The sequence below is a fragment of the Physella acuta genome, unplaced genomic scaffold (genome assembly GCF_028476545.2).
Source record: "Physella acuta isolate Inbredline_101_S28 unplaced genomic scaffold, ASM2847654v3 ptg000362l, whole genome shotgun sequence".
Classification (NCBI taxonomy): domain Eukaryota; kingdom Metazoa; phylum Mollusca; class Gastropoda; family Physidae; genus Physella; species Physella acuta.
In genome coordinates, this window is record NW_026731881.1 from 816,623 (window position 1) to 843,356 (window position 26,734).

A 26,734-nucleotide genomic window follows, 5' to 3' on the forward strand; every position below is an offset into this window, starting at 1 on the left:
AAATTAAAAGCATTTCATTATTTTCATTTCATTACATAACAAATCAGAAATATTAAAAAGAAAATCATCTGAGGGGGGGGGGTGCGCTTAAATTTACCGGGGGCGGAGGGATGGATTTTCTTATTTGCTCATATTTCGTTGTGTGCATATTTCTGTTTGCGCTTTTTCTTTTGCGCTATTTTTCCGATGCGCTTTTTTTTGTTCGTTGTGTGCATTCCACTGTTGCGCCTTTTTTTGGTACGCATGTTCCTGCTGCGCTTTTTTTTTGGGGTACCGTTTAAATTATATTTTGTAAATAAATTGTATAGCCTAGTTTTTATATTTTGTCTGGGGGGATATAGACGTTCTCCGTGGGTAAGGGGATGGGTGGGGTGAAGAGTTGCCTTAAAGAAAAAGTAGGCGTTAAGCTACGTCAAATATATTTTATCGCCATCCCCACGTTACAAATATCAGAACGACCCGCTTTCATTACAGAGATGCATTATAAAAAAAATACAGGCTATAGGCCTAATGTTTTACTAGCCACTAGATTGTGACTAGATCTAGATCTATATCTAAAACTATAATGTAGCCTGATTTAAAAATTATTTTAGAGGATATTAAAAGACGAGTCATTATCAAGTTAAAATTATGAATATTATGTACTTGCAGTGTGTATATTACGGTTTAGCCTATGTCTTGATAAAAACAAGCTGCAGTCAGCCATAAAATGTCCTGATGTGTTTATTTCACTTTCATTAAATTTTTCCATATTCTCTCAGTGTATCTGAAGATTAAGGTATCAATGTTGATTCTAGAATAATATTGTTAACTAGATCTAGATCTAAGTAATAGATTCAGATTAGAATTTTTGGTAATCTATCGTTTTGGGTACGTAAAATCGCCCGCGATTTGTAATGTGAAAAACAGGTGACTCCTTAAATTTTAATAATTATTTCACATTTTGAGGAGGATTTATGTTTTAAAAAATTCAAAAATGTTTCCTTGATTCATTTATGTACCTGTTTTTAAACAATTGAATAAAAACTTTTCCGTAATAAATAAAGACTAGCGATGTTTCCAACAGATGCAATCATGCTCATTTACTATAGCAGCCATCTTGTCTAAGTTTTATTTTTATAAGCTTTTAGCGCCAGATTCAGGGGGAAGTCACTCTATTTTACAAATGGCTGCTGTTTATATAGCAAATCTTGCTCTCAGACACTGCTGTTTAAAGTTAATTTCTGGCCTATTTCGATATATTTAGCCATTGATTTATGTTTTTTATTCATTTATCTATAATATTTGACACAAAAGTATGACAATATACTTCTATTAAAGCCTTCACAATGAGGTAACGTTTTCGTACATAAATAGCCGCGGGCGATTTTACGTACCCAAAACGATAGATTACCGAATTTTTATGTGACTTGTTTGAGTAATCAATTGTTTTAGAATCTAGGAAGTGGCTATTATTCGGACCAGGGTCCCAATAGCCACGGCCGCTATTGGGATCCGGGTCCTAATAGCCTCGGCAGCTATTGGGACCCGGCATTAAGTTCGTTAAGCACTTATACAATCTGTTTTAAAATTATACCTTTTATATTTATTTGATTTTTTCGTGTGGATTTGTTTGTATTTTGTTGTCTTTTATTGTAATTAGTTATGCGGATTAGCTAGCGTTAGTTCTTGTATTGCTATTTCTAAATACCCTATATATAGCTCTATATACAAAATAATTAAATATTTAGTAAATGTCGTAAGACGTCGTGGTCGAGTGGAGAACGCAGATCATCCCGATTCTCGATCAGTTACGGGATCGGAACCTATCAAAGTTCTCGTTTTAGTGTGAAGTGAAGTGTATTTATCTAAGTTTAACATTCCATTGATTTGTTTGTTAAGTGTCTTTTTTAAATTGTTTTTTTTAAATAGATTATATTTTTTTTTCTACATTTAGGTTTTTAAACACGCCAATTATAAAAACATCGTTGCTTCATTGATCGCCTCTCGCGACATGGTGTAGCCAGGGTCACTGAGTTCACTTTGGTTTAGATGAGAACAGTGTAGGGGTATAGCATACGTCATAGTAAGACCATTGCTATGAGCTTTTCGTAGTCGTAGTCCCTTCCCCCCCCCCCCCCTCCCAACCCAGCAAGAGGGAAAAACGGATTTGGGGTCATTGTGAGGTCAAATGTTACATATTGCTTCTATTAAAGCGTACTACAACACATGCGAGATATTCGTGTTCAAGAAAACTGACCCGGGAGCTGTAGTCTGCAGCCTATAGAGCTTTTTTTATACACTTATATATATATATATATATATATATATATATATATATATATATATATATATATATATATATATATATATATATATATATATATATATATATATATATATATATATATATATATTTGGACAGATAAACCTATGAGATCAAATTACGTTCAACAGAAGAAAAAAAAACACATTTTAACATGCGCGCTCAACATTCGCTCGGCCCCAGAAGTTCATACCATAGGCCATAATTATGTTATAGACCTAACGACTCCCGCTCATCATAACATTTGTTAGTAATAATATCGGGTATTTAAAGCAAGATCTCAATATATCATTTAGAATTACAAGGAAAAAAAATCACAACAGAAAAGCAATATTCTGCATCTTAAAAGAATTTTTGTATAACTAAATCTAAACAATTCTATTGGCTGTTCCCAATAGAGGCAGAGGCTATTAGGACCCGGGTCCGAATAGATGCATCCATTGTTTTAGGTAGACCTACGTTATGTAAAATCGCCCGCGACTAGATCTAGTAATGTGAAAAACAGGTGACTCCTTAAATTTTAATAATTATTTCACATTTTGAGGAGGATTTATGTTTTGAAAAATACAAAAATGTTTCCTTGTTTCATTTGTGTAGGCCTACCTGTGTTTTTAAACAACTGAATAAAAAAATTTCAGTAATAAATGAAGACTAGCGATGTTTCCAACAGATGCAACCATGCTTATTTACTATAGCAGCCATCTTGTTTATTTTTTTTTATTGTCAACTTATAGCACAAGATTCAGGGGAAGCCACTCTAACTTACAGATGGCCGCTTTTTATATAGCAAATCCTGCTCGCAAACACTGCTGTTTAAAGTTAATTTCTTGCCTATATTGATATATTTAACCATTGATTTAGCTTTATTATATATTTATCTATAATATTTGACACAAATATATCACAATATACTTCTATTAAAGCCTTGACAATGAGGTAACTTTTTCCGGACATTACTAGCCGGGGACGATTTTACGTACCTAAAACGATAGATTACCCCATGTTTGAAATATTCAGATCGGTAGGCCCTAAAAGGAAAAACGGCCTAAGGCCTTATCTATTGTTATAGCGTAAACTGGCCAAGACTAGTAATGTGAAAAAAGGTGACTCCTTAAATTTTAGTAGTTATTTCACATTTATAGGAGGATTTATGTCTAAAATCACGATATAGCGTTGGAAAGTTTCTGGTAATGTTTGTTGAGTTTCTGTAACATTCGTTTCTGTAAATCATAGGTTTTTTTACCGTTGAAATAAAAATAGATTCAAGTGCATTAAATTAATGATTTAATTTAATGTTTAATTGACAGAAAATTAGCAGCAATTAGTAAATCTAATTATTATTAATAGTCGAGTGTAGTAGGCCTAATTAATGTTTTAATACAAAATAATTAGCAAAACAGTATTTAAAATGCAACTAAAATCAATCGTTGCACATTTTAAAACATTATTTATTAAAAATAATATGGCGGCAAATAAATGATTTTTTACAGTATTTCTGGTGGTTTCCAGAACGGCTCAACAGACTACGCCATTGTTTTACTGTTTTTTACTGCTGTACAGTTCCGGAATAATAACAGACGCTATATCGTGATTTTACCACTTAAAAATGGTTCAAAGATTAACAATAAAGACTAGCGATGCTTTTATCAGATGCAACCAAGCTCATTTACTTAGGCAGCCATCTTGTTTAATTTTTTTTTGTAAACTTATAGTGGGAGATAAGGGGAAGCCACTCTATTTTACAAATGGTTGCTGTTTATGTAGCAAATATTGCTATCAAACACTGCTGTTTAAAGTTAATTTCTGGCCTATATTGAATATATTAAGCCATTGATTTTGGCTTATTTTTCAATTATCTATGATATTTGACACAAATATATCACAATATAATATACTTCTATTAAAGCCTTAACAATAAGGCAACTTTGTCGCACATTACTAGCCTCGGACGATTTTATGTACCTGAAACAATAGATTACTGAAATTTAAACTATTTCAATTTGACTATTTATATTTTCATTAGGCCTAATCATGTTCTAATGATTAGTCAATCATTAATTAATGATTAATGAATCTATCCTAATGAAATATTATTTAATTTAATAGAACTAGATCTAGTTTGGTTCAGTATTAAAATTTATTTAGGCCTATAATTTGATATTTATTATTATCTTTGTGTTGCGGTTAGTCTGCTTGAGTTGTTGCTGTTGGTTGAGTACTGTTAAAGTTGAGGTACCTTTAATGATGATAATGGATCCGCAAATATCATAATAATATTATTACATTTTGATTGAAGTGGAGCATTATACAGGTTACAAGATTCATGCTGAAAAATAACAGCAGAGTCATAATGATAATTTATCTCACTGAACTTATACTTCTATTATTTCATTTAAACCGATTTTCAGAAATTGTATGTTTGAATAAAGTCAATTTTTTGTCTTTTTAAAGGTAAGTAAAATGGTGTCCAGGTACAGCCACCAAGAGCCCAGTGAAATTAACCGTAAAGTCTCTTACTCAACCGAGAAGTACATTGTGACCAAACTAATAGATGAACAGATCAGGTCCAGCCACTACCTCGCAGAGACTGAATACACTGGGGATTTGTTTGAACCTCTGGTCATTTTAGAATTTAATGAATCCACTAACCAGGCCGCACAGGAATGGCTGACTGCCAAACTGCAGGCACAAAAGTCACAAGGAGGAGCGGAGCTTATAGTGAAGACAAATTACAGGGATGACAATAAGGTACATTCCACTTCATACCATTTTTATTCTGTACAGCTTAAACTTCTTTTTGAGACTTCTTAATGTGCAGACTTATCAACAGTATATCAAATATTGAACAGACTAGTCAACTGTATTTTAGATAATGTTCACATTTGTAAACAGTATATCAAATAATGAACAGACTTAGTAGTCAACTGGGCACCCCGTCAAAAGAGCGCACGACAAAAGAGCGCCGACATAAGAGCGCAGACAAAAGAGTGCCGACATAAGAGCGCCGACATAAGAGCGCACTAATTTCCCGACAAAAGAGTGCCAACATAAGAGCGCCGACATAAGAGCGCACTAATTTCCCGACAAAAGAGCGCCGACATAAGAGCGCAAACTGAAGATTGAAAAACCATATTTAATAAATAGGAACAAGAAAATTAACTCAGATCAGAAGGCATCGTTTGATGTTAACTCTTTATTGTTTCATTAAAAAACTAATTGTTCAGTTTCTTAAACTAAAAAAGTGATAAAATCAACGTGAAGTCCAATGATTCAAAACGCAATCTAATAACACATAAAAAGATTTTAAATGTTAGGCCTAAATTTAGAATATTAACTGAAATGAAATGTAACAAAATGAAAATATATTTCAAATGAATAAAACGTTTCTTTATAGTTTCATTTATATTGCTTCCACCAGCATTTGCTCTGTCCTTTCCACATCTGTAGCCTTCGACCAATATAATAACTTTCCCTTTCTGTGATTCGATCTTCTCCATGTTACTTGAGTTAGAAATATTGTCAAACTGCATTAAAACATATTAAACATAATATATAAATAAGCACGTCGTTTTATCGTACCGCCGATTGTTTAATTAAAACAAGTGTTAAACATGTCATATTCGTTTAGCGTACAACATGTGTTTTTTTAATTGACTGCGCTCTTTTGTCTGCGCTCTTTTGTCGGCGCTCTTATGTCGGCGCTCTTTTGTCGTGTGCTCTTTTGACGGGTCACCAGTCAACTGTATATTAGATAATGTTCACACTTATCAACAGTATATCAAATAATGGAAGTAGCTAGTCTGGTCATACATTGGTGCTCCTTATAGTTAGCTATGTGTAACAATATTTTTGACTGCTGAAACTGACTGCTAAACTGGTAAATCTAATATTTTTGACTTCTAAACTGGTAAATCTAATATTTTTTACTTCTAAAGTGGTAAATCTCATATTTTTGACTGTTGAAACTGATGAATATTTTTGACTGGTAATTCGATTATTTTTGACTGTTGAAACTGATGAATATTTTTGACTGCTGTAAACTGGTTAATCTAATATTTTTGACTGCTGTAAACTGGTGAATCTAATATTTTTGACTGCTGTATACTGGTGAATCTAATATTTTTGACTGCTGTAAACTGGTTAATCTAATATTTTTGACTGCTGTAAACTGGTGAATCCAATGTTGTACAGGAGACCATCTTGTTCATTGGCTCCTCTCTGGTGAGGCTACTGATGGGTGCAGAGGAAATCAAGATCAACAAAAAATACAAAGATGGATCCCTGAGAGAGCTGCTCGTCACAGATATATTGAACTATGAATATACAGGTCAGTTGGTCATAGTCACAGATATATTGAACTATGAATATACAGGTCAGTTGGTCATAGTCACAGATATATTGAACTATGAATATACAGGTCAGTTGGTCATAGTCACAGATATATTGAACTATGAATATACAGGCCAGTTGGTCATAGTCACAGATATATTGAACTATGAATATACAGGTCAGTTGGTCATAGTCACAGATATATTGAACTATGAATATACAGGTCAGTTGGTCATACACACAACTTACATGGAACTTTCAGATGTTTCCACTAGCAAAATGTTGGATTTTTCATTTAATAATATTCAGATATAATTTTATCTTGGCTTAGAGGTACCTTGTCGGTAGTGTGTTTCTTTTGTTCTTGTAGATGACCTGACCAAGTATTTTAATATTTGTTCCTTTAGATGACCTGACCAAGTATTTTAATATTTGTTCCTTTAGATGACCTGACCAAGTATTTTAATATTTGTTCCTTTAGATGAGCTGACCAAGTATTTTAATATTTGTTCCTTTAGATGACCTGACCAAGTACTTTAATATTTGTCTGTTTAGATGACCTGACCAGGTTTTTAACCAAAGCTGAGAAACATCGGGTCATACTGAAGGCTATAGAGAGCATGAGGGCAGAGGCAGACGAGACCTTCATCCCCGGCTATCCCAAGTACACACTTTACCCTGGCAAGAGCATCAGTAAGTGTGTTTGTTTGTTTGTGTGTAAACCATTCATTAGATTATTAGTGTACTGTGTTTGTATGTCTGTAAGTCTGTATTTGTAAGTTTGTACCTGTAAGTCTAGATTATTAGTGTACTGTGTTTGTATGTCTGTAAGTCTGTATTTGTAAGTTTGTACCTGTAAGTCTAGATTATTAGTGTACTGTGTTTGTATTTGGATGTAGATGAGTGTAAGTCTGTATCTGTAAGTCTAGATTATTAGTGTACTGTGTTTGTATTTGGATGTAGATGAGTGTAAGTTTAAGCCTCTAATCTAACCCGGCATGTTTTTTATCCAGTCAAAAAGTACTTGAGTCGTCACATCATCAAGAGTTTGTTCCCTTTACACGAGGAAGAGAAACTGAAAAGATTAGGCAACTCTTGGTACACACTCAGAAATTATTTCAGTCCTCAACCACTGGGTCAGTCTCTCAAGTTTTTAAAATGTGTTAAAACATGTTTACAAATCTTGTACCTGCTAGCCACTGAATAGAATAACAGACATTAGTTCATAAAGTTAAAATAGCATTACACATCCTCAGGAATTGAAAAATTTGAAATTTTCTTCTAAAAATTTGTATCATCTTAAATTTTGTTGAATGTCTTCAACATATGTTGGTGAATTTAAATTTAATGCCCTCAAACAATTGGGGAAATTGTCTTTAAGATTGTCTCTACGGTTGTTTCTAAGATAAGAGGAAAAAAAGAATCACACTCAGTTATCTTGTTATACCTTTCTTATAATGAATTGGTCCTCCGTATTGTTTCCTCAGAACAAATTGAAGAATATTTTGGTGTGAAGATAGCCCTGTACTTCTCTTTCCTTGGCCTGTACACCATCTCCCTCATCCCACCTGCACTCATCGGGGTCATCTACTTCTTCTTCCCCTGGCACAGCGTGTACCGCGAGGCCACGTTTGCCGTCTTCAACCTGATCTGGTCCACAGTGTTCCTGGAGGGCTGGAAGAGGTACTGCAACTCCCTGTGCTACCAGTGGGGCACAGTCAGCAGTGGCATGAGCACTTCCAGGTTAGTTAATTTAACACAGTTTGTTCAGGCACTTGTATGTAGTTGTGGCATGAGCACTTCCAGGTCAGTTAATTTAACACAGTTTGTTCAGGCACTTGTATGTAGTTGTGGCATGAGCACTTCCAGGTCAGTTAATTTAACACAGTTTGTTCAGGCACTTGTGTGTAGTTGTGGCATGAGCACTTCCAGGTTAGTTAATTTAACAGTTTGTTCAGGCACTTGTATGTAGTTGTGGCATGAGCACTTCCAGGTTAGTTAATTTAACAGTTTGTTCAGGCACTTGTATGTAGTTGTGGCATGAGCACTTCCAGGTCAGTTAATTTAACACAGTTTGTTCAGGCACTTGTGTGTAGTTGTGGCATGAGCACTTCCAGGTTAGTTAATTTAACAGTTTGTTCAGGCACTTGTATGTAGTTGTGGCATGAGCACTTCCAGGTTAGTTAATTTAACAGTTTGTTCAGGCACTTGTATGTAGTTGTGGCATGAGCACTTCCAGGTTAGTTAATTTAACACAGTTTGTTCAGGCACTTGTATGTAGTTGTGGCATGAGCACTTCCAGGTTAGTTAATTTAACAGTTTGTTCAGGCACTTGTATGTAGTTGTGGCATGAGCACTTCCAGGTCAGTTAATTTAACAGCTTGTTCAGGCACTTGAATGTAGTTGTGGCCTGAGCACTTCCAGGTTAGTTAATTTAACAGTTTGTTCAGGCACTTGTATGTAGTTGTGGCATGAGCACTTCCAGGTCAGTTAATTTAACACAGTTTGTTCAGGCACTTGTATGTAGTTGTGGCATGAGCACTTCCAGGTTAGTTAATTTAACAGTTTGTTCAGGCACTTGTATGTAGTTGTGGCATGAGCACTTCCAGGTTAGTTAATTTAACACAGTTTGTTCAGGCACTTGTATGTAGTTGTGGCATGAGCACTTCCAGGTCAGTTAATTTAACACAGTTTATTCAGGCACTTGTGTGTAGTTGTGGCATGAGCACTTCCAGGTTAGTTAATTTAACAGTTTGTTCAGGCACTTGTATGTAGTTGTGGCATGAGCACTTCCAGGTTAGTTAATTTAACAGTTTGTTCAGGCACTTGTATGTAGTTGTGGCATGAGCACTTCCAGGTTAGTTAATTTAACACAGTTTGTTCAGGCACTTGTATGTAGTTGTGGCATGAGCACTTCCAGGTTAGTTAATTTAACAGTTTGTTCAGGCACTTGTATGTAGTTGTGGCATGAGCACTTCCAGGTCAGTTAATTTAACAGCTTGTTCAGGCACTTGAATGTAGTTGTGGCCTGAGCACTTCCAGGTTAGTTAATTTAACAGTTTGTTCAGGCACTTGTATGTAGTTGTGGCATGAGCACTTCCAGGTCAGTTAATTTAACACAGTTTGTTCAGGCACTTGTATGTAGTTGTGGCATGAGCACTTCCAGGTTAGTTAATTTAACAGTTTGTTCAGGCACTTGTATGTAGTTGTGGCATGAGCACTTCCAGGTTAGTTAATTTAACACAGTTTGTTCAGGCACTTGTATGTAGTTGTGGCATGAGCACTTCCAGGTCAGTTAATTTAACACAGTTTATTCAGGCACTTGTATGTAGTTGTGGCATGAGCACTTCCAGGTTAGTTAATTTAACACAGTTTGTTCAGGCACTTGTATGTAGTTGTGGCATGAGCACTTCCAGGTTAGTTAATTTAACACAGTTTGTTCAGGCACTTGTATGTAGTTGTGGCATGAGCACTTCCAGGTTAGTTAATTTAACACAGTTTGTTCAGGCACTTGTATGTAGTTGTGGCATGAGCACTTCCAGGTCAGTTAATTTAACACAGTTTGTTCAGGCACTTGTATGTAGTTGTGGCATGAGCACTTCCAGGTTAGTTAATTTAACACAGTTTGTTCAGGCACTTGTATGTAGTTGTGGCATGAGCACTTCCAGGTTAGTTAATTTAACAGTTTGTTCAGGCACTTGTATGTAGTTGTGGCATGAGCACTTCCAGGTCAGTTAATTTAACACAGTTTGTTCAGGCACTTGTATGTAGTTGTGGCATGAGCACTTCCAGGTTAGTTAATTTAACAGTTTGTTCAGGCACTTGTATGTAGTTGTGGCATGAGCACTTCCAGGTTAGTTAATTTAACACAGTTTGTTCAGGCACTTGTATGTAGTTGTGGCATGAGCACTTCCAGGTTAGTTAATTTAACAGTTTGTTCAGGCACTTGTATGTAGTTGTGGCATGAGCACTTCCAGGTCAGTTAATTTAACAGTTTGTTCAGGCACTTGTGTATAGTTGTGGCATGAGCACTTCCAGGTTAGTTAATTTAACACAGTTTGTTCAGGCACTTGTATGTAGTTGTGGCATGAGCACTTCCAGGTCAGTTAATTTAACAGTTTGTTCAGGCACTTGAATGTAGTTGTGGCCTGAGCACTTCCAGGTTAGTTAATTTAACACAGTTTGTTCAGGCACTTGTATGTAGTTGTGGCATGAGCACTTCCAGGTTAGTTAATTTAACACAGTTTGTTCAGGCACTTGTATGTAGTTGTGGCATGAGCACTTCCAGGTTAGTTACTTTAACACAGTTTGTTCAGGCACTTGTATGTAGTTGTGGCATGAGCACTTCCAGGTTAGTTAATTTAACACAGTTTGTTCAGGCACTTGTATGTAGTTGTGGCATGAGCACTTCCAGGTTAGTTAATTTAACACAGTTTGTTCAGGCACTTGTGTGTAGTTGTGGCATGAGCACTTTCAGGTTAGTTAATTTAACACAGTTTGTTCAGGCACTTGTATGTAGTTGTGGCATGAGCACTTCCAGGTTAGTTAATTTAACACAGTTTTTTCAGGCACTTGTGTGTAGTTGTGGCATGAGCACTTCCAGGTCAGTTAATTTAACAGTTTGTTCAGGCACTTGTGTGTAGTTGTGGCATGAGCACACCTCAGTTCAGCACGACATAGAGGTTTTAAAACTCTAATGTACTGGGGCACTTGTATGTAGTTAGTGAACAAATTGGCTACTGTTGTGTGGGTAGTATACACAGTGGTAAATTACATAACTTTTTATAGTATATAATTCCATTGGTAAATTACATACCTTTTTATAGTATATAATTCCATTGGTAAATTACATACCTTTTTATAGTATATTATTCCATTGGTAAATTACATAACTTTTTATAGTATATAATTCCATTGGTAAATTACATACCTTTTTATAGTATATAATTCCATTGGTAAATTACATAACTTTTTATAGTATATAATTCCATTGGTAAATTACATAACTTTTTATAGTATATAATTCCATTGGTAAATTACATAACTTTTTATAGTATATAATTCCATTGGTAAATTACATAATTTTTTATAGTATATAATTCCATTGGTAAATTACATAACTTTTTATAGTATATAATTCCATTGGTAAATTACATAACTTTTTATAGTATATAATTCCATTGGTAAATTACATAACTTTATGTGTACTACCATTCCATTTTTAAAATGCATTGATTTTTGGTTGTTTTTTTTTTTTATTAAAAAAGAATCATCCCAGTTTCTGTTTATATCTGTGTAATCCAAATTACAATGGTAACATATTTATATGTGTTTGTGTAATAGTTTTTTTGACAATTTTCCCTTCAATTTTCCATTAAAAGTAAGTAAAGTTTCCCTTTCAAACCTGACGGTCTATGGGGCAAGTGAAGTAGAGTTCACTTGTTTCTGTGACCTCGGCAAATGAAGGGATAGTGTGGTCAGCACTATGCCCAGCCGCCTTTACTTTCCCTAACGTGAGTTAGGTACCCATCAGAGTTGGGTGGACTCAGGGACGGTCTACTAATTGAACCCGGATTCGAACTCGAGACTTACGGGTTAGCAGTCCAGCTCTCTACCGCTAGACCACTCCGTCCCCCAATTTTCCATTGTCAGGGCAATATTCCCCCTTAAGAAATTATTTTCACATAAAAATTTGGATGTTTCATATTGTCCTAATTTTTGAATGACAACAGCTGCATTAAGAATGTTTTTCTGCTATCAAACTTTGTTTTGTAATTTATCCTTGTAACCTCCCGTAGATTCGAGGAACCAAGGGCAGACTACTACGGAACTATGAGCCAGAACCCTGTCACAGGCGAGCCAGAGCCTTCTTACCCCAAGTGGAAGAGGGTTCTCAAGTTTTATTTCGTCACCATCCCCGTCATCACCTTTTGCCTGACCTTGGCATTCTTCGTAATGTTGACCTACTTCTGGGCTGACTTCTGGATGAAGAAAAATGTGCCTGAAAATCCGGGGGTGTTGTCCAAGTTGGCCAGCTTCCTGCCCACTGTGGGCTATGCTGTGTCTATTGGAATACTCAATGGTGTCTACAGAATAATCGCGGCTAAGCTAAATAAGTTTGGTTAGTACCTGGATTACTTATTATAAAATAATTCCCAAGTTTTAAATGGTTTTATTGATTAAAATTGTTAATTTTTTATGATTTAACCAGTATGTTTACATTAATTGTAAACATTTGTTTAACTGTCTTTTAACTTTCTTGTTAACTGTCAACTTTTGTTGAGTTCCTTCTGTCAATTGTCAACTTTTTTGAGTTCCTTCTGTCAACTGTCAACTTTTGTTGCGTTCTGTCAACTGTCAACTTTGGTTGCGTTCTGTCAACTGTCAACTTTTGTTGCGTTCTGTCAACTGTCAACTTTTGTTGCGCTCTGTGAACTGTCAACTTTTATTTCCTGTCAGAAAATCACAAGCTCCAGTCAACTTTTGAGAATCATTTGATTGTCAAACAGATACTGGTATGTAGATATTGACAGATACTGTAGACACTGACAGATACTGTAGACAGATACTGTAGACATTAACAGATACTGTAGACATTCACAGATACTGTAGACACTGGCAGATACTGTAGACACTGACAGATACTGTAGACATTGCCAGATACTGTAGACATTGACAGATACTGTAGACATTGACAGATACTGTAGACACTGGCAGATACTGTAGACATTGAAAGATACTGTAGACATTGACAGATACTGTAGACATTGACAGATACTGTAGACATTGACATGGACAGATACTGTAGACATTGACAGATACTGTAGACACTGACATATACTGTAGATATTGACATGGACAGATACTGTAGACATTGACAGATACTGTAGACACTGACAGATACTGTAGATATTGACATGGACAGATACTGTAGACATTGACATGGACAGATACTGTAGACATTGACATGGACAGATACTGTAGACATTGACAGATACTGTAGACATTGACAGATACTGTAGACATTGACATGGACAGATACTGTAGACATTGACAGATACTGTAGACACTGACAGATACTGTAGATATTGACATGGACAGATACTGTAGACATTGACATGGACAGATACTGTAGACATTGACATGGACAGATACTGTAGACATTGACAGATACTGTAGACATTGACAGATACTGTAGACATTGACATGGACAGATACTGATATGTATATTTTCTAATTAAAGTATTCTTACAGCTAAAGAGAGATTTAATATTTTTAAATATTTAAAACATTATTAAATTGTCTATTTTATAAATAGAGCTATTTTGGTAATTTTTGTAGAAATAAATTATAGAACCACGTTGTCCAATATATTGCTGGAAAAATTGTTTGAACTACTGCAAGTATTCTACTAATATTAACAGATGCACCCATTTGTTAACAATATGTTTAAAGTACTGCAACTGCAAGGATTCTAATAGTCTTAACAGATGCACCTATTTGTTTCAGTTTGACTTTGTGAATTGCTTTATTTGTCTCTTCTATGTGGCCTTCTATCTACAAGACAGGGCCCTGCTCAAAAATGTAAGTCATGTCAGTTTTTGTTGGAGTCATGTCAGTTTTTGTTGGAGTCATGTCAGTTTTTGTTGGAGTCATGTCAGTTTTTGTTGGAGTCATGTCAGTTTTTGTTGGAGTCATGTCAGTTTTTGTTGGAGTCATGTCAGTTTTTGTTGGAGTCATGTCAGTTTTTGTTGGAGTCATGTCAGTTTTTGTTGGAGTCATGTCAGTTTTTGTTGGAGTCATGTCAGTTTTTGTTGGAGTCATGTCAGTTTTTGTTGGAGTCATGTCAGTTTTTGTTGAAGTCATGTCACACCTGTCACCCACCTGCTCCCCAAATGTCACACCTGTCACCCACCTGCTCCCCAAATGTCACACCTGTCACCCACCTGCTCCCCAAATGTCACACCTGTCACTCACCTGCTCCCCAAATGTCCCACCTGTCACCCACCTGCTCCCCAAATGTCACACCTGTCACCCACCTGCTCCCCAAATGTCACACCTGTCACTCACCTGCTCCCCAAATGTCACACCTGTCACCCACCTGCTCCCCAAATGTCACACCTGTCACCCACCTGCTCCCCAAATGTCACACCTGTCACTCACCTGCTCCCCAAATGTCACACCTGTCACCCACCTGCTCCCCAAATGTCACACCTGTCACCCACCTGCTCCCCAAATGTCACACCTGTCACTCACCTGCTCCCCAAATGTCACACCTGTCACCCACCTGCTCCCCAAATGTCACTCCTGTCACCCACCTGCCCCCCAAATGTCACACCTGTCACCCACCTGCTCCCCAAATGTCACACCTGTCATCCACCTGCTCCCCAAATGTCACACCTGTCACCCACCTGCTCCCCAAATGTCACACCTGTCACTCACCTGCTCCCCAAATGTCCCACCTGTCACCCACCTGCTCCCCAAATGTCACACCTGTCACCCACCTGCTCCCCAAATGTCACACCTGTCACTCACCTGCTCCCCAAATGTCACACCTGTCACCCACCTGCTCCCCAAATGTCACACCTGTCACCCACCTGCTCCCCAAATGTCACACCTGTCACTCACCTGCTCCCCAAATGTCTCACCTGTCACCCACCTGCTCCCCAAATGTCACACCTGTCACCCACCTGCTCCCCAAATGTCACACCTGTCACTCACCTGCTCCCCAAATGTCACACCTGTCACCCACCTGCTCCCCAAATGTCACTCCTGTCACCCACCTGCCCCCCAAATGTCACACCTGTCACCCACCTGCTCCCCAAATGTCACACCTGTCATCCACCTGCTCCCCAAATGTCACACCTGTCACCCACCTGCTCCCCAAATGTCACACCTGTCACCCACCTGCTCCCCAAATGTCACACCTGTCAGACACCTGTACCTGTCTGTTTACCTGCAGTTTCTGGGCACCATCCTGATCACCCAACAGATAGTAGGACAGATAGGAGAAGCCATGATCCCATTCTTCTTCATGCGGCGCAGACAGAAACAGGTAGACGAGGCGCTACAGAAGGCCCGTCTGTCTTCTACCAGCAGAGACACAGAGGACAGCGACATACCCAAGCACTACAAGAAGCAGGCAGCGCTAGAGTCTTCTATGGACAAGTTCTTGGTAGGGTTGGTTAGGGTTAGGTCTAGTGCTTGAGTCTTCTATGGACAAGTTCTTGGTAGGGTTGGTTAGGGTTAGGTCTAGTGCTTGAGTCTTCTATGGACAAGTTCTTGGTAGGGTTAGGGTTAGGTCTAGTGCTTTAGTATAAAGGGACAAGTTCTTGGTAGGGTTAGGTCTAGTGCTAGAGTCTTCTATGGACAAGTTCTTGGTAGGGCTGACCAGGGTTAGGTCTAGTGCTTGAGTCTTCTATGGACAAGTTCTTGGTAGGGTTGGTTAGGGTTAGGTCTAGTGCTTGAGTCTTCTATGGACAAGTTCTTGGTAGGGTTGACTCTAGGGTTAGGTCTAGTGCTTGAGTCTTCTATGGACAAGTTCTTGGTAGGGCTGGTTAGGGTTAGGTCTAGTGCTTGAGTCTTCTATGGACAAGTTCTTGGTAGGGTTGACTCTAGGGTTAGGTCTAGTGCTTGAGTCTTCTATGGACAAGTTCTTGGTAGGGCTGACTCTAGGGTTAGGTCTAGTGCTTGAGTCTTCTATGGACAAGTTCTTGGTAGGGTTGACTCTAGGGTTAGGTCTAGTGCTAGAGTCTTCTATGGACAAGTTCTTGGTAGGGTTGGTTAGGGTTAGGTCTAGTGCTTGAGTCTTCTATGGACAAGTTCTTGGTAGGGTTAGGGTTAGGTCTAGTGCTTTAGTATAAAGGGACAAGTTCTTGTTAGGGCTGACTCTAGGGTTAGGGTTAGGTCTAGTGCTTTAGTATAAAGGGACAAGTTCTTGTTAGGGCTGACTCTAGGGTTAGGTCTAGTGCTAGAGTCTTCTATGGACAAGTTCTTGGTAGGGTTGGTTAGGGTTAGGTCTAGTGCTTGAGTCTTCTATGGACAAGTTCTTGGTAGGGCTGGTTAGGGTTAGGTCTAGTGCTTGAGTCTTCTATGGACAAGTTCTTGGTAGGGTTGACTCTAGGGTTAGGTCTAGTGCTTGAGTCTTCTATGGACAAGTTCTTGGTAGGGCTGACTCTAGGGTTAGGTCTAGTGCTTGAGTCTTCTATGGACAAGTTCTTGGTAGGGTTGACTCTAGGGTTAGGTCTAGTGCTAGAGTCTTCTATGGACAAGTTCTTGGTAGGGTTGGTTAGGGTTAGGTCTAGTGCTTGAGTCTTCTATGGACAAGTTCTTGGTAGGGTTAGGGTTAGGTCTAGTGCTTTAGTATAAAGGGACAAGTTCTTGTTAGGGCTGACTCTAGGGTTAGGGTTAGGTCTAGTGCTTTAGTATAAAGGGACAAGTTCTTGTTAGGGCTGACTCTAGGGTTAGGTCTAGTGCTAGAGTCTTCTATGGACAAGTTCTTGGTAGGGTTGGTTAGGGTTAGGTCTAGTGCTTTAGTATAAAGGGACAAGTTCTTGTTAGGGCTAACTTTAGGGTTAGGGTTAGGTCTAGTGGTCTAGTATAAAGGGAAAAGTTCTTGGTAGGGCTGACTAGGGTTAGGGTTAGGTCTAGTGCTTTAGTATAAAGGTCTAAAAATAGTAAACTAGACATAGTAAAGTCTATCACCTGTCATAAAGATGATTGTGTCATGTATGTTGTTTGTCATGTCATCTGTCACATGTCATGTATCCCCAGGGGTCAAACTCTGAGTACCTGGAGCTATACATCCAGTTTGGCTATGTCTACCTCTTCTCATCAGCATTTCCCCTGGCCGCCCTGTGGGCACTCATCAACAACTTCATTGAGATACGCACCGACGCCTTCAAATTTTGTCGCATCTTTCAACGTCCTTTTGCCCAGACTGCCAGAAGTATTGGCGCGTGGCAGGTAATTGGGGCTTGATACACCTAGCAGGTAATGGGGGCTTGGTACACCAGTAGTGTGGGCTTGGTACACCTGGAAAGTAGTGTGGGCTTGGCACACCTGGAAAGTAGTGTGGGGCTTGGTACACCTGGTAGATAGTGTGGGGCTTGGTACACCTGGCAGGTAGTGTGGGCTTGGTACACCTGGCAGGTAGTGTGGGCTTGGTACACCTGGTAGATAGTGTGGGGCTTGGTACACCTGGCAGGTAGTGTGGGCTTGGTACACCTGGTAGATAGTGTGGGCTTTGTACATCTGGCAGGTAGTGTGGGGGCTTGGTACACCTGGCAGGTAGTGTGGGGCTTGGTACACCTGGCAGGTAGTGTGGGGCTTGATACACCTGGCAGGTAGTGTGGGGCTTGGTACACATGGCAGGTAGTGTGGGGGCTTGGTACACATGGCAGATAGTGTGGGGGCTTGGTACACCTAGTAGATAGTGTGGGGCTTGGTACACCTGGCAGGTAGTGTGGGCTTGGTACACCTGGAAAGTAGTGTGGGCTTGGTACACTTAGCAGGTAGTGTGGGCTTGGTACACCTGGCAGGTAGTGTGGGCTTGGTACACCTGGCAGGTAGTGTGGGCTTTGTACACCTAGAAAGTAGTGTGGGGCTTGGTACACCGGGCAGGTAGTGTGGGGCTTGGTACACCTGGTAGATAGTGTGGGGGCTTGGTACACCTAGTAGATAGTGTGGGGCTTGGTACACCTGGCAGGTAGTGTGGGGCTTGATACACCTGGAAAGTAGTGTGGGCTTGGTACACCTGGCAGGTAGTGTGGGGCTTGGTACACCTGGCAGGTAGTGTGGGGCTTGGTACACCTGGCAAGTAGTGGGGGGGGCATGAACTTGTGTTATTGGGTCACTAATTGTGTTGTTGTATCACCTATAGTATGTTTGTGTCACCTATAGTATGCTTGTGTCACCTTTAGTATGCTTGTGTCACCAGCCAGCCTTTGAGGTGATTGGCCTGATCTCTGTGATCACCAACTGTGCGCTGATAGGCATGGACCCAGAGATCCAGAAGCTTCTGCCCTCCAACATTTCACCCGTCAACATGGTTCTGCTCTTTGTAGCTGCAGAGGTTAGTGGGCTTGTCAAGTTGTTTGGTCTGGTCAGTGGGCTTGTCAAGTTGTTTGGTCTGGTCAGTGGGCTTGTCCAGTTGTTTGGGTCAGTTTGGTCTGGTCAGTGGGCTTGTCCAGTTGTTTGGGGTCAATTTGGTCTGGTCAGTGGGCTTGTCCAGTTGTTTGGGGTCAATTTGGTCTGGTCAGTGGGCTTGTCCAGTTGTTTGGGGTCAATTTGGTCTGGTCAGTGGGCTTGTCCAGTTGTTTGGGGTCAATTTGGTCTGGTCAGTGGGCTTGTCCAGTTGTTTGGGGTCAATTTGGTCTGGTCAGTGGGCTTGTCCAGTTGTTTGGGGTCAACTTGGTCTGGTCAGTGGGCTTGTCCAGTTGTTTGGGGTCAACTTGGTCTGGTCAGTGGGCTTGTCCAGTTGTTTGGGGTCAACTTGGTCTGGTCAGTGGGCTTGTCCAGTTGTTTGGGGTCAACTTGGTCTGGTCAGTGGGCTTGTCCAGTTGTTTGGGGTCAATTTGGTCTGGTCAGTGGGCTTGTCAAGTTGTTTGGGGTCAACTTGGTCTGGTCAGTGGGCTTGTCCAGTTGTTTGGGGTCAACTTGGTCTGGTCAGTGGGCTTGTCCAGTTGTTTGGGGTCAATTTGGTCTGGTCAGTGGGCTTGTCAAGTTGTTTGGGGTCAACTTGGTCTGGTCAGTGGGCTTGTCAATTTGGTCTGGTCAGTGGGCTTGTCCAGTTGTTTGGTCTGGTCAGTGGGCTTGTCCAGTTGTTTGGTCTGGTCAGTGGGCTTGTCCAGTTGTTTGGGGTCAATTTGGTCTGGTCAGTGGGCTTGTCCAGTTGTTTGGGGTCAACTTGGTCTGGTCAGTGGGCTTGTCAATTTGGTCTGGTCAGTGGGCTCGACCATTTGTTTGGGGTCAATTTGGTCTGGTCAGTGGGCTCGTCCATTTGTTTGGGGTCAACTTGGTCTGGTCAGTGGGCTCGTCAATTTGGTCTGGTCAGTTGGCTTGTCCAGTTGTTTGGGGTCAACTTGGTCTGGTCAGTGGGCTTGGCCAGTTGTTTGGGTCAACTTGGTCTGGTCAGTGGGCTTGTCCAGTTGTTTGGGGTCAACTTGGTCTGGTCAGTGGGCTTGTCCAGTTGTTTGGGGTCAACTTGGTCTGGTCAGTGGGCTTGTCCAGTTGTTTGGGGTCAACTTGGTCTGGTCAGTGGGCTTGTCCAGTTGTTTGGGGTCAATTTGGTCTGGTCAGTGGGCTTGTCAAGTTGTTTGGGGTCAACTTGGTCTGGTCAGTGGGCTTGTCCAGTTGTTTGGTCTGGTCAGTGGGCTTGTCCAGTTGTTTGGGGTCAACTTGGTCTGGTCAGTGGGCTTGTCAATTTGGTCTGGTCAGTGGGCTTGTCCAGTTGTTTGGTCTGGTCAGTGGGCTTGTCCAGTTGTTTGGTCTGGTCAGTGGGCTTGTCCAGTTGTTTGGGGTCAATTTGGTCTGGTCAGTGGGCTTGTCCAGTTGTTTGGGGTCAACTTGGTCTGGTCAGTGGGCTTGTCAATTTGGTCTGGTCAGTGGGCTCGACCATTTGTTTGGGGTCAATTTGGTCTGGTCAGTGGGCTCGTCCATTTGTTTGGGGTCAACTTGGTCTGGTCAGTGGGCTCGTCAATTTGGTCTGGTCAGTGGGCTTGTCCAGTTGTTTGGGGTCAACTTGGTCTGGTCAGTGGGCTTGGCCAGTTGTTTGGGTCAACTTGGTCTGGTCAGTGGGCTTGTCCAGTTGTTTGGGGTCAATTTGGTCTGGTCAGTGGGCTTGTCAAGTTGTTTGGGGTCAACTTGGTCTGGTCAGTGGGCTTGTCCAGTTGTTTGGTCTGGTCAGTGGGCTTGTCCAGTTGTTTGGGGTCAATTTGGTCTGGTCAGTGGGCTTGTCCAGTTGTTTGGGGTCAATTTGGTCTGGTCAGTGGGCTTGTCCAGTTGTTTGGGGTCAATTTGGTCTGGTCAGTGGGCTTGTCAATTTGTTTGTGTGGTCAGTGGTGTTAATCATGTGGTGTGGTCAGTGGTGTGGTCAGTGATGTGGTCAGTGGTGTGGTAAGTGGTTGGTTAGTGGTGTGGTCAGTGGTGTGGTCAGTGGTGTGGTTAGTGGTGTGGTCAGTGCTGTGGTCAGTGGTGTGGTCAGTGGTGTGGTTACACAGACATGTCCTCTTGCCCTCCGCAGCACATGGTGTTTGCCATCAAGGCCAGCCTAGCCTTCATGATTCCAGACATGCCCAAGTGGATCAGTCTGAAGATAGCCCAGCAGGAGCACGCTGCCAAGATGGCACTCAAGAATAAGGTTGGACGCTTGTTTCTTACCCTGGTCTGGTAGAACAGTCACTGTCTGTTTCTTCAGGTCGTCTCTTTCAATAACATTAACAAATTAATTCCCTTTAACAAAATGTGTACTGACATGAATGTGTTCTACTTCAGTCCCCTAATTTCAGTCCCCTAACTGTGTCATGGTTGTTACCTAGCCTGAGGTGAGTTTTAGACTAATTTTAGACAAGCCTGTCAGCGTCATAAATTATCATCTTAATCTTTTTCCTTTTGTGACCAAGACACATAAGACCGCTTCAGAAAGCTCTTTCTACTTTTGTTGGTCTCTGGCAATTTTCTCAGCAATCCCCCAAGATAGTCCTGCGTTTCTCAGTCGCTTTTGTCTGCTGTATCTCCACATCTCTCTTGACCTGCCCTGGTTTTGGTTTTCTTGAGGCATCCAGCGAAGCACCATACCTGTGATGTCATCTTATTTTTTCAATTATTTAAGAAACGGCTTCCATTTCCATTTCTCCTAGTAATCTTTCTCCCTAACCCAGTGATCTGCTGGTGATACTGGCCATCAACATTACTAGAAGGAAACATAATCATTCATTTGTTTGTTTGTTGGTTCGTTTGTTTGTTTGTTCGTTAGTTCATACACTCATAGCCCACAATACCTGCTCATTCAACAATCTCTTTATTCATTCATTCAGTTTTTTGTTTACTTAAAACTTCTTTAATTATTCCCTAACTGCTTTGTTTCTATTTCATGTTTTGCTTCCTCTAATGAATGAGCCCACCTTACTTGTGACTTACCTCCCTTCCCTAATGTTTTGCTTCCTCTAATGAATGATCCCACCTACTTGTCACTTACCTCCCTTCCCTTATGTTTTGCTTGTTTTCTCAGAGATATAAAGCAAACATGGCCAATAACTTTAGACTCTTGATGGTAGATTCTTTTTTTTTCATTCACTCACTTTACACATGTTTTTTTCACCTACTTTCCTTGTAGTCTGCATGTGGGCTTGTTGGTGTGTGGGCTTGGTGTGTGGGCTTGGTGTGTGGGCTTGCACTGTTTAACACATCAAATGCAACTTGCATCCTACCACATTTTTAATATTTTGGATTGTTACAGAAATATCATTAGGATAAGTTTGATAACTATTGAAGTCACACAAAGTCTAAATACTTTTTTTTAAAAATGTGGATGATGCTACACAAAGATTGCTTTGCCTTATTTAGCTCTTGTTTAATTTGTTTAAATCTTGATTGCTTTGCCTTATTTAGCTCTTGTTTAATTTGTTTAAATCTTGATTGCTTTGTTAAAGTTCTGCTTGCTCAGTCCAGCTTAGTTTATTTAATTCCCACTTTGTGGTTCATGATAGATTTGTTACTAGAAGGTTTAAAGACCCAGACATGACTGTTAAACCTACTGTTTAAAGTCCTTGTTAGTGCTTGCTTGATGCTTCGTCAGTCACTTTTAGGTGGAAACTGTGACCAATGTTCTTCCAATTCTCTAGACTGTGACCAATGTTCTTCCAATTCTCTAGACTGTGACCAATGTTCTTCCAATTCTCTAGACTGTGACCAATGTTCTTCCAATTCTCTAGACTGTGACCAATGTTCTTCCAATTCTCTAGACTGTGACCAATGTTCTTCCTATTCTCTAGACTGTGACCAATGTTCTTCCAATTCTCTAGACTGTGACCAATGTTCTTCCAATTCTCTAGACTGTGACCAATGTTCTTCCAATTCTCTAGACTGTGACCAATGTTCTTCCAATTCTCTAGACTGTGACCAATGTTCTTCCAATTCTCCAGACTGTGACCAATGTTCTTCCAATTCTCTAGACTGTGACCAATGTTCTTCCAATTCTCTAGACTGTGACCAATGTTCTTCCAATTCTCTAGACTGTGACCAATGTTCTTCCAATTCTCTAGACTGTGATATGCACCGTGACACAAGTAGATGTACTATTCATTTTGCAACAGTAATTTAAGATACATTTATGAAGTATTAACAGTGTCACACTAGTCATTTTGATTAGCCTTGTGGTTTTCTTATGAAAAAATAACAATACAAGTTTTCATATTACATGCAGTATAACCAAAAAATTAAATAGTTAAAATAAAAGTGGGATGCTTTAATGCATATTGAAAAAGGTTTTTCCAACTTCAAGTAAAAATCTACTCCTATTTGTTTCATTTTTTTTCCTTTACACATCTGTAATCATTATATTCTGTTGTAAGCAGTGGCGTATGTAGGCTTTTGCTGTGGGGGGAGGGGGGGGATGGAGGTGGCTTTTTAAAATATATTTTCCCATATGTATATATATATATATATATATATATATATATATATATATATATATATATATATATATATATATATATATATATATATATATATATATACACTTATGCACACATATTTTTCTCCATTTTCCATGCTGATTTTAATATTGTCAAATTGTTGGTTTAAAAGTGACACAAATCTACTGCCTTAATGTGTGACACCGTGTGTGTGTGGGAAAGGGGGAGGGGGCTAACTCCAGTTTATGCCACTCTTTTTATTTACATGTTTAACTCATGCACAAGATTTTTTTTAATTTGCTGGTCAAGGGACACAACTACAATAAAAGTGTACCAGAGTTATGATAGTATCATATTGTAACTAAATTTACACATCTAACTCTATCATTTATTTATTTTTAAGTTAATAGTTTTTTTTAAAGTCATAAGTTGCTTGTAATTGTTAAATAAAAAAAGAAAAACTTAAACATCATTTTAAAATTATAATGAAAACTAGACAAGGATATAATGCAACTAGATTTTGTTCTTTATCATAGAGTGACAGCTGGTTATAGCAACTCTGCTTGATGGATAAACATTCAGATGTTCAAACTGTGTATTGGTCAATGTAAACCATTTGATAGATCATCTTTAGCTATATGACAGACCAATCCTATGATAGGCCAACCCTATGATAGACCAACCCTATGATAGGCCAACCCTATGACAAACCCTATGATAGACTAACCCTATGATAGGCCAACCCTATGACAGACCAACCCTATGATAGGCCAACCCTATGATAGACCAACCCCATGACAGACCAGCCCTATGATAGACCAACCCTATGATAGACCAACCCTATGATAGACCAACCCTATGATAGACCAACCGTACAGACCAACCCTATGACAGACCAACCCTATGATAGACCAACCCTATGATAGACCAACCCTATGATAGACCAACCCTATGATAGACCAACCCTATGATAGACCAACCCTATGATAGACCAACCCTATGATAGACCAACCCTATGACAGACCAACCCTATGATAGACCAACTGTACAGACCAACCCTATGACAGACCAACCCTATGATAGACCAACCCTATGATAGACCAACCCTATGATAGACCAACCCTATGATAGACCAACCCTTTGACAGACCAACCCTATGATAGACCAGCCGTACAGACCAACCCTATGATTGACCAACCCTATGATAGACCAACCCTTTGACAGACCAACCCTATGACAGACCAACCCTATGATAGACCAACCCTATGATAGACCAACCCTATGATAGACCAACCCTATGATAGACCAACCGTACAGACCAACCCTATGATTGACCAACCCTATGATAGACCAACCCTTTGACAGACCAACCCTATGATAGACCAACCGTACAGACCAACCCTATGACAGACCAACCCTATGATAGACCAACCCTATGATAGACCAACCCTATGATAGACCAACCCTATGATAGACCAACCCTTTGACAGACCAACCCTATGATAGACCAGCCGTACAGACCAACCCTATGATTGACCAACCCTATGATAGACCAACCCTTTGACAGACCAACCCTATGACAGACCAACCCTATGATAGACCAACCCTATGATAGACCAACCCTATGATAGACCAACCGTACAGACCAACCCTATGATTGACCAACCCTATGATAGACCAACCCTATGATAGACCAACCCTTTGACAGACCAACCCTATGATAGACCAACCGTACAGACCAACCCTATGATAGACCAACCCTATGATAGACCAACCGTACAGACCAACCCTATGATAGACCAACCCTATGACAGACCAACCCTATGATAGACCAACTGTACAGACCAACCCTATGACAGACCAACCCTATGATAGACCAACCCTATGATAGACCAACCCTATGATAGACCAACCCTATGATAGACCAACCCTTTGACAGACCAACCCTATGATAGACCAGCCGTACAGACCAACCCTATGATTGACCAACCCTATGATAGACCAACCCTTTGACAGACCAACCCTATGACAGACCAACCCTATGATAGACCAACCCTATGATAGACCAACCCTATGATAGACCAACCCTATGATAGACCAACCGTACAGACCAACCCTATGATTGACCAACCCTATGATAGACCAACCCTTTGACAGACCAACCCTATGATAGACCAACCGTACAGACCAACCCTATGACAGACCAACCCTATGATAGACCAACCCTATGATAGACCAACCCTATGATAGACCAACCCTATGATAGACCAACCCTTTGACAGACCAACCCTATGATAGACCAGCCGTACAGACCAACCCTATGATTGACCAACCCTATGATAGACCAACCCTTTGACAGACCAACCCTATGACAGACCAACCCTATGATAGACCAACCCTATGATAGACCAACCCTATGATAGACCAACCGTACAGACCAACCCTATGATTGACCAACCCTATGATAGACCAACCCTATGATAGACCAACCCTTTGACAGACCAACCCTATGATAGACCAACCGTACAGACCAACCCTATGATAGACCAACCCTATGATAGACCAACCGTACAGACCAACCCTATGACAGACAACCCTATGAGACCAACCTTAAGACAGTGCATGCTTACCACAGACCAACCATACAGACCAACCATACAGAATAACCCTATGATAGACCAACCATACAGACCAACCCTATGAGAGACCCACCTTAAGACAGTCCATGCTTACAACTGGACCCCCACTGATCAGCCTAAATGACCACCTTCTGTCCACAGAGACAGACTGAGGCAGCTAGCAAGCGCAAGATGCTGATAGAGCAAATCCTCAACAAGCGTGCCCACGGCTCCCCCCACACCGCACACCTCCAGCCCCCATCTGACGAGGAGGACAATACAGAGGACAATACAGAGGACAATACAGAGGAATCTTTCACCCCCAAAGTTGACCTCAACTTCCCTCAAAGTGACAGCGGCACTGTAGTTTAGGGTTGTACTGGGGGACAGTGGCACTGTAGTTTAGGGTTGTACTGGGGGACAGCACTGTAGTTTAGGGTTGTACTGGGGGACAGCACTGTAGTTTAGGGTTGTACTGGGGGACAGCACTGTAGTTTAGGGTTGTACTGGGGGACAGCACTGTAGTTTAGGGTTGTACTGGGGGACAGCAGCACTGTAGTTTAGGGTTGCACTGGGGGACAGCAGCACTGTAGTTTAGGGTTGTACTGGGGGACAGCACTGTAGTTTAGTGTTGTACTGGGGGACAGCAGCACTGTAGTTTAGGGTTGCACTGGGGGACAGCAGCACTGTAGTTTAGGGTTGTACTGGGGGACAGTGGCACTGTAGTTTAGGGTTGTACTGGGGGACAGCACTGTAGTTTAGGGTTGTACTGGGGGACAGCACTGTAGTTTAGGGTTGTACTGGGGGACAGCACTGTAGTTTAGGGTTGTACTGGGGGACAGCACTGT

At 40.5% G+C, this 26,734-nt stretch overlaps 1 protein-coding gene across 2 annotated transcripts; it reads left to right on the plus strand.

Annotated features, from left to right (window-relative positions):
- The first annotated feature begins 660 nt into the window (after positions 1-660).
- LOC131941463 (anoctamin-10) lies at positions 661-26,299 on the plus strand. Of its 2 annotated transcripts, XM_059300738.1 has the most exons (15): positions 661-778; positions 4,757-5,053; positions 6,497-6,632; positions 7,190-7,327; positions 7,648-7,770; positions 8,122-8,377; positions 12,433-12,755; positions 13,094-13,149; positions 14,144-14,218; positions 15,597-15,809; positions 17,408-17,599; positions 18,573-18,707; positions 20,877-20,993; positions 21,864-21,905; positions 26,049-26,299. In XM_059300738.1, exons 2-15 carry the CDS (start codon positions 4,766-4,768, stop codon positions 26,256-26,258), a joined length of 2,304 nt encoding a protein of 767 aa, XP_059156721.1. In that variant the 5' UTR covers positions 661-778; positions 4,757-4,765; the 3' UTR covers positions 26,259-26,299. The 2 variants fall into 2 exon arrangements, with proteins under 2 accessions (XP_059156721.1, XP_059156722.1); XM_059300739.1 differs by lacking the exon at positions 21,864-21,905.
- The last annotated feature ends 435 nt before the right edge of the window (positions 26,300-26,734 follow it).

Bases quoted from the DNA above. Each gene is read 5' to 3' on its own strand.
- LOC131941463 (XM_059300738.1), top strand. From the start codon at position 4,766: ATGGTGTCCAGGTACAGCCACCAAGAGCCCAGTGAAATTAACCGTAAA. The intron at 7,771-8,121 runs GTCAGTCTCTCA...TTGTTTCCTCAG, and splicing joins TTTCAGTCCTCAACCACTGG to AACAAATTGAAGAATATTTT. The intron at 20,994-21,863 runs GTTGGACGCTTG...TTGTTTTCTCAG, and splicing joins AGATGGCACTCAAGAATAAG to AGATATAAAGCAAACATGGC.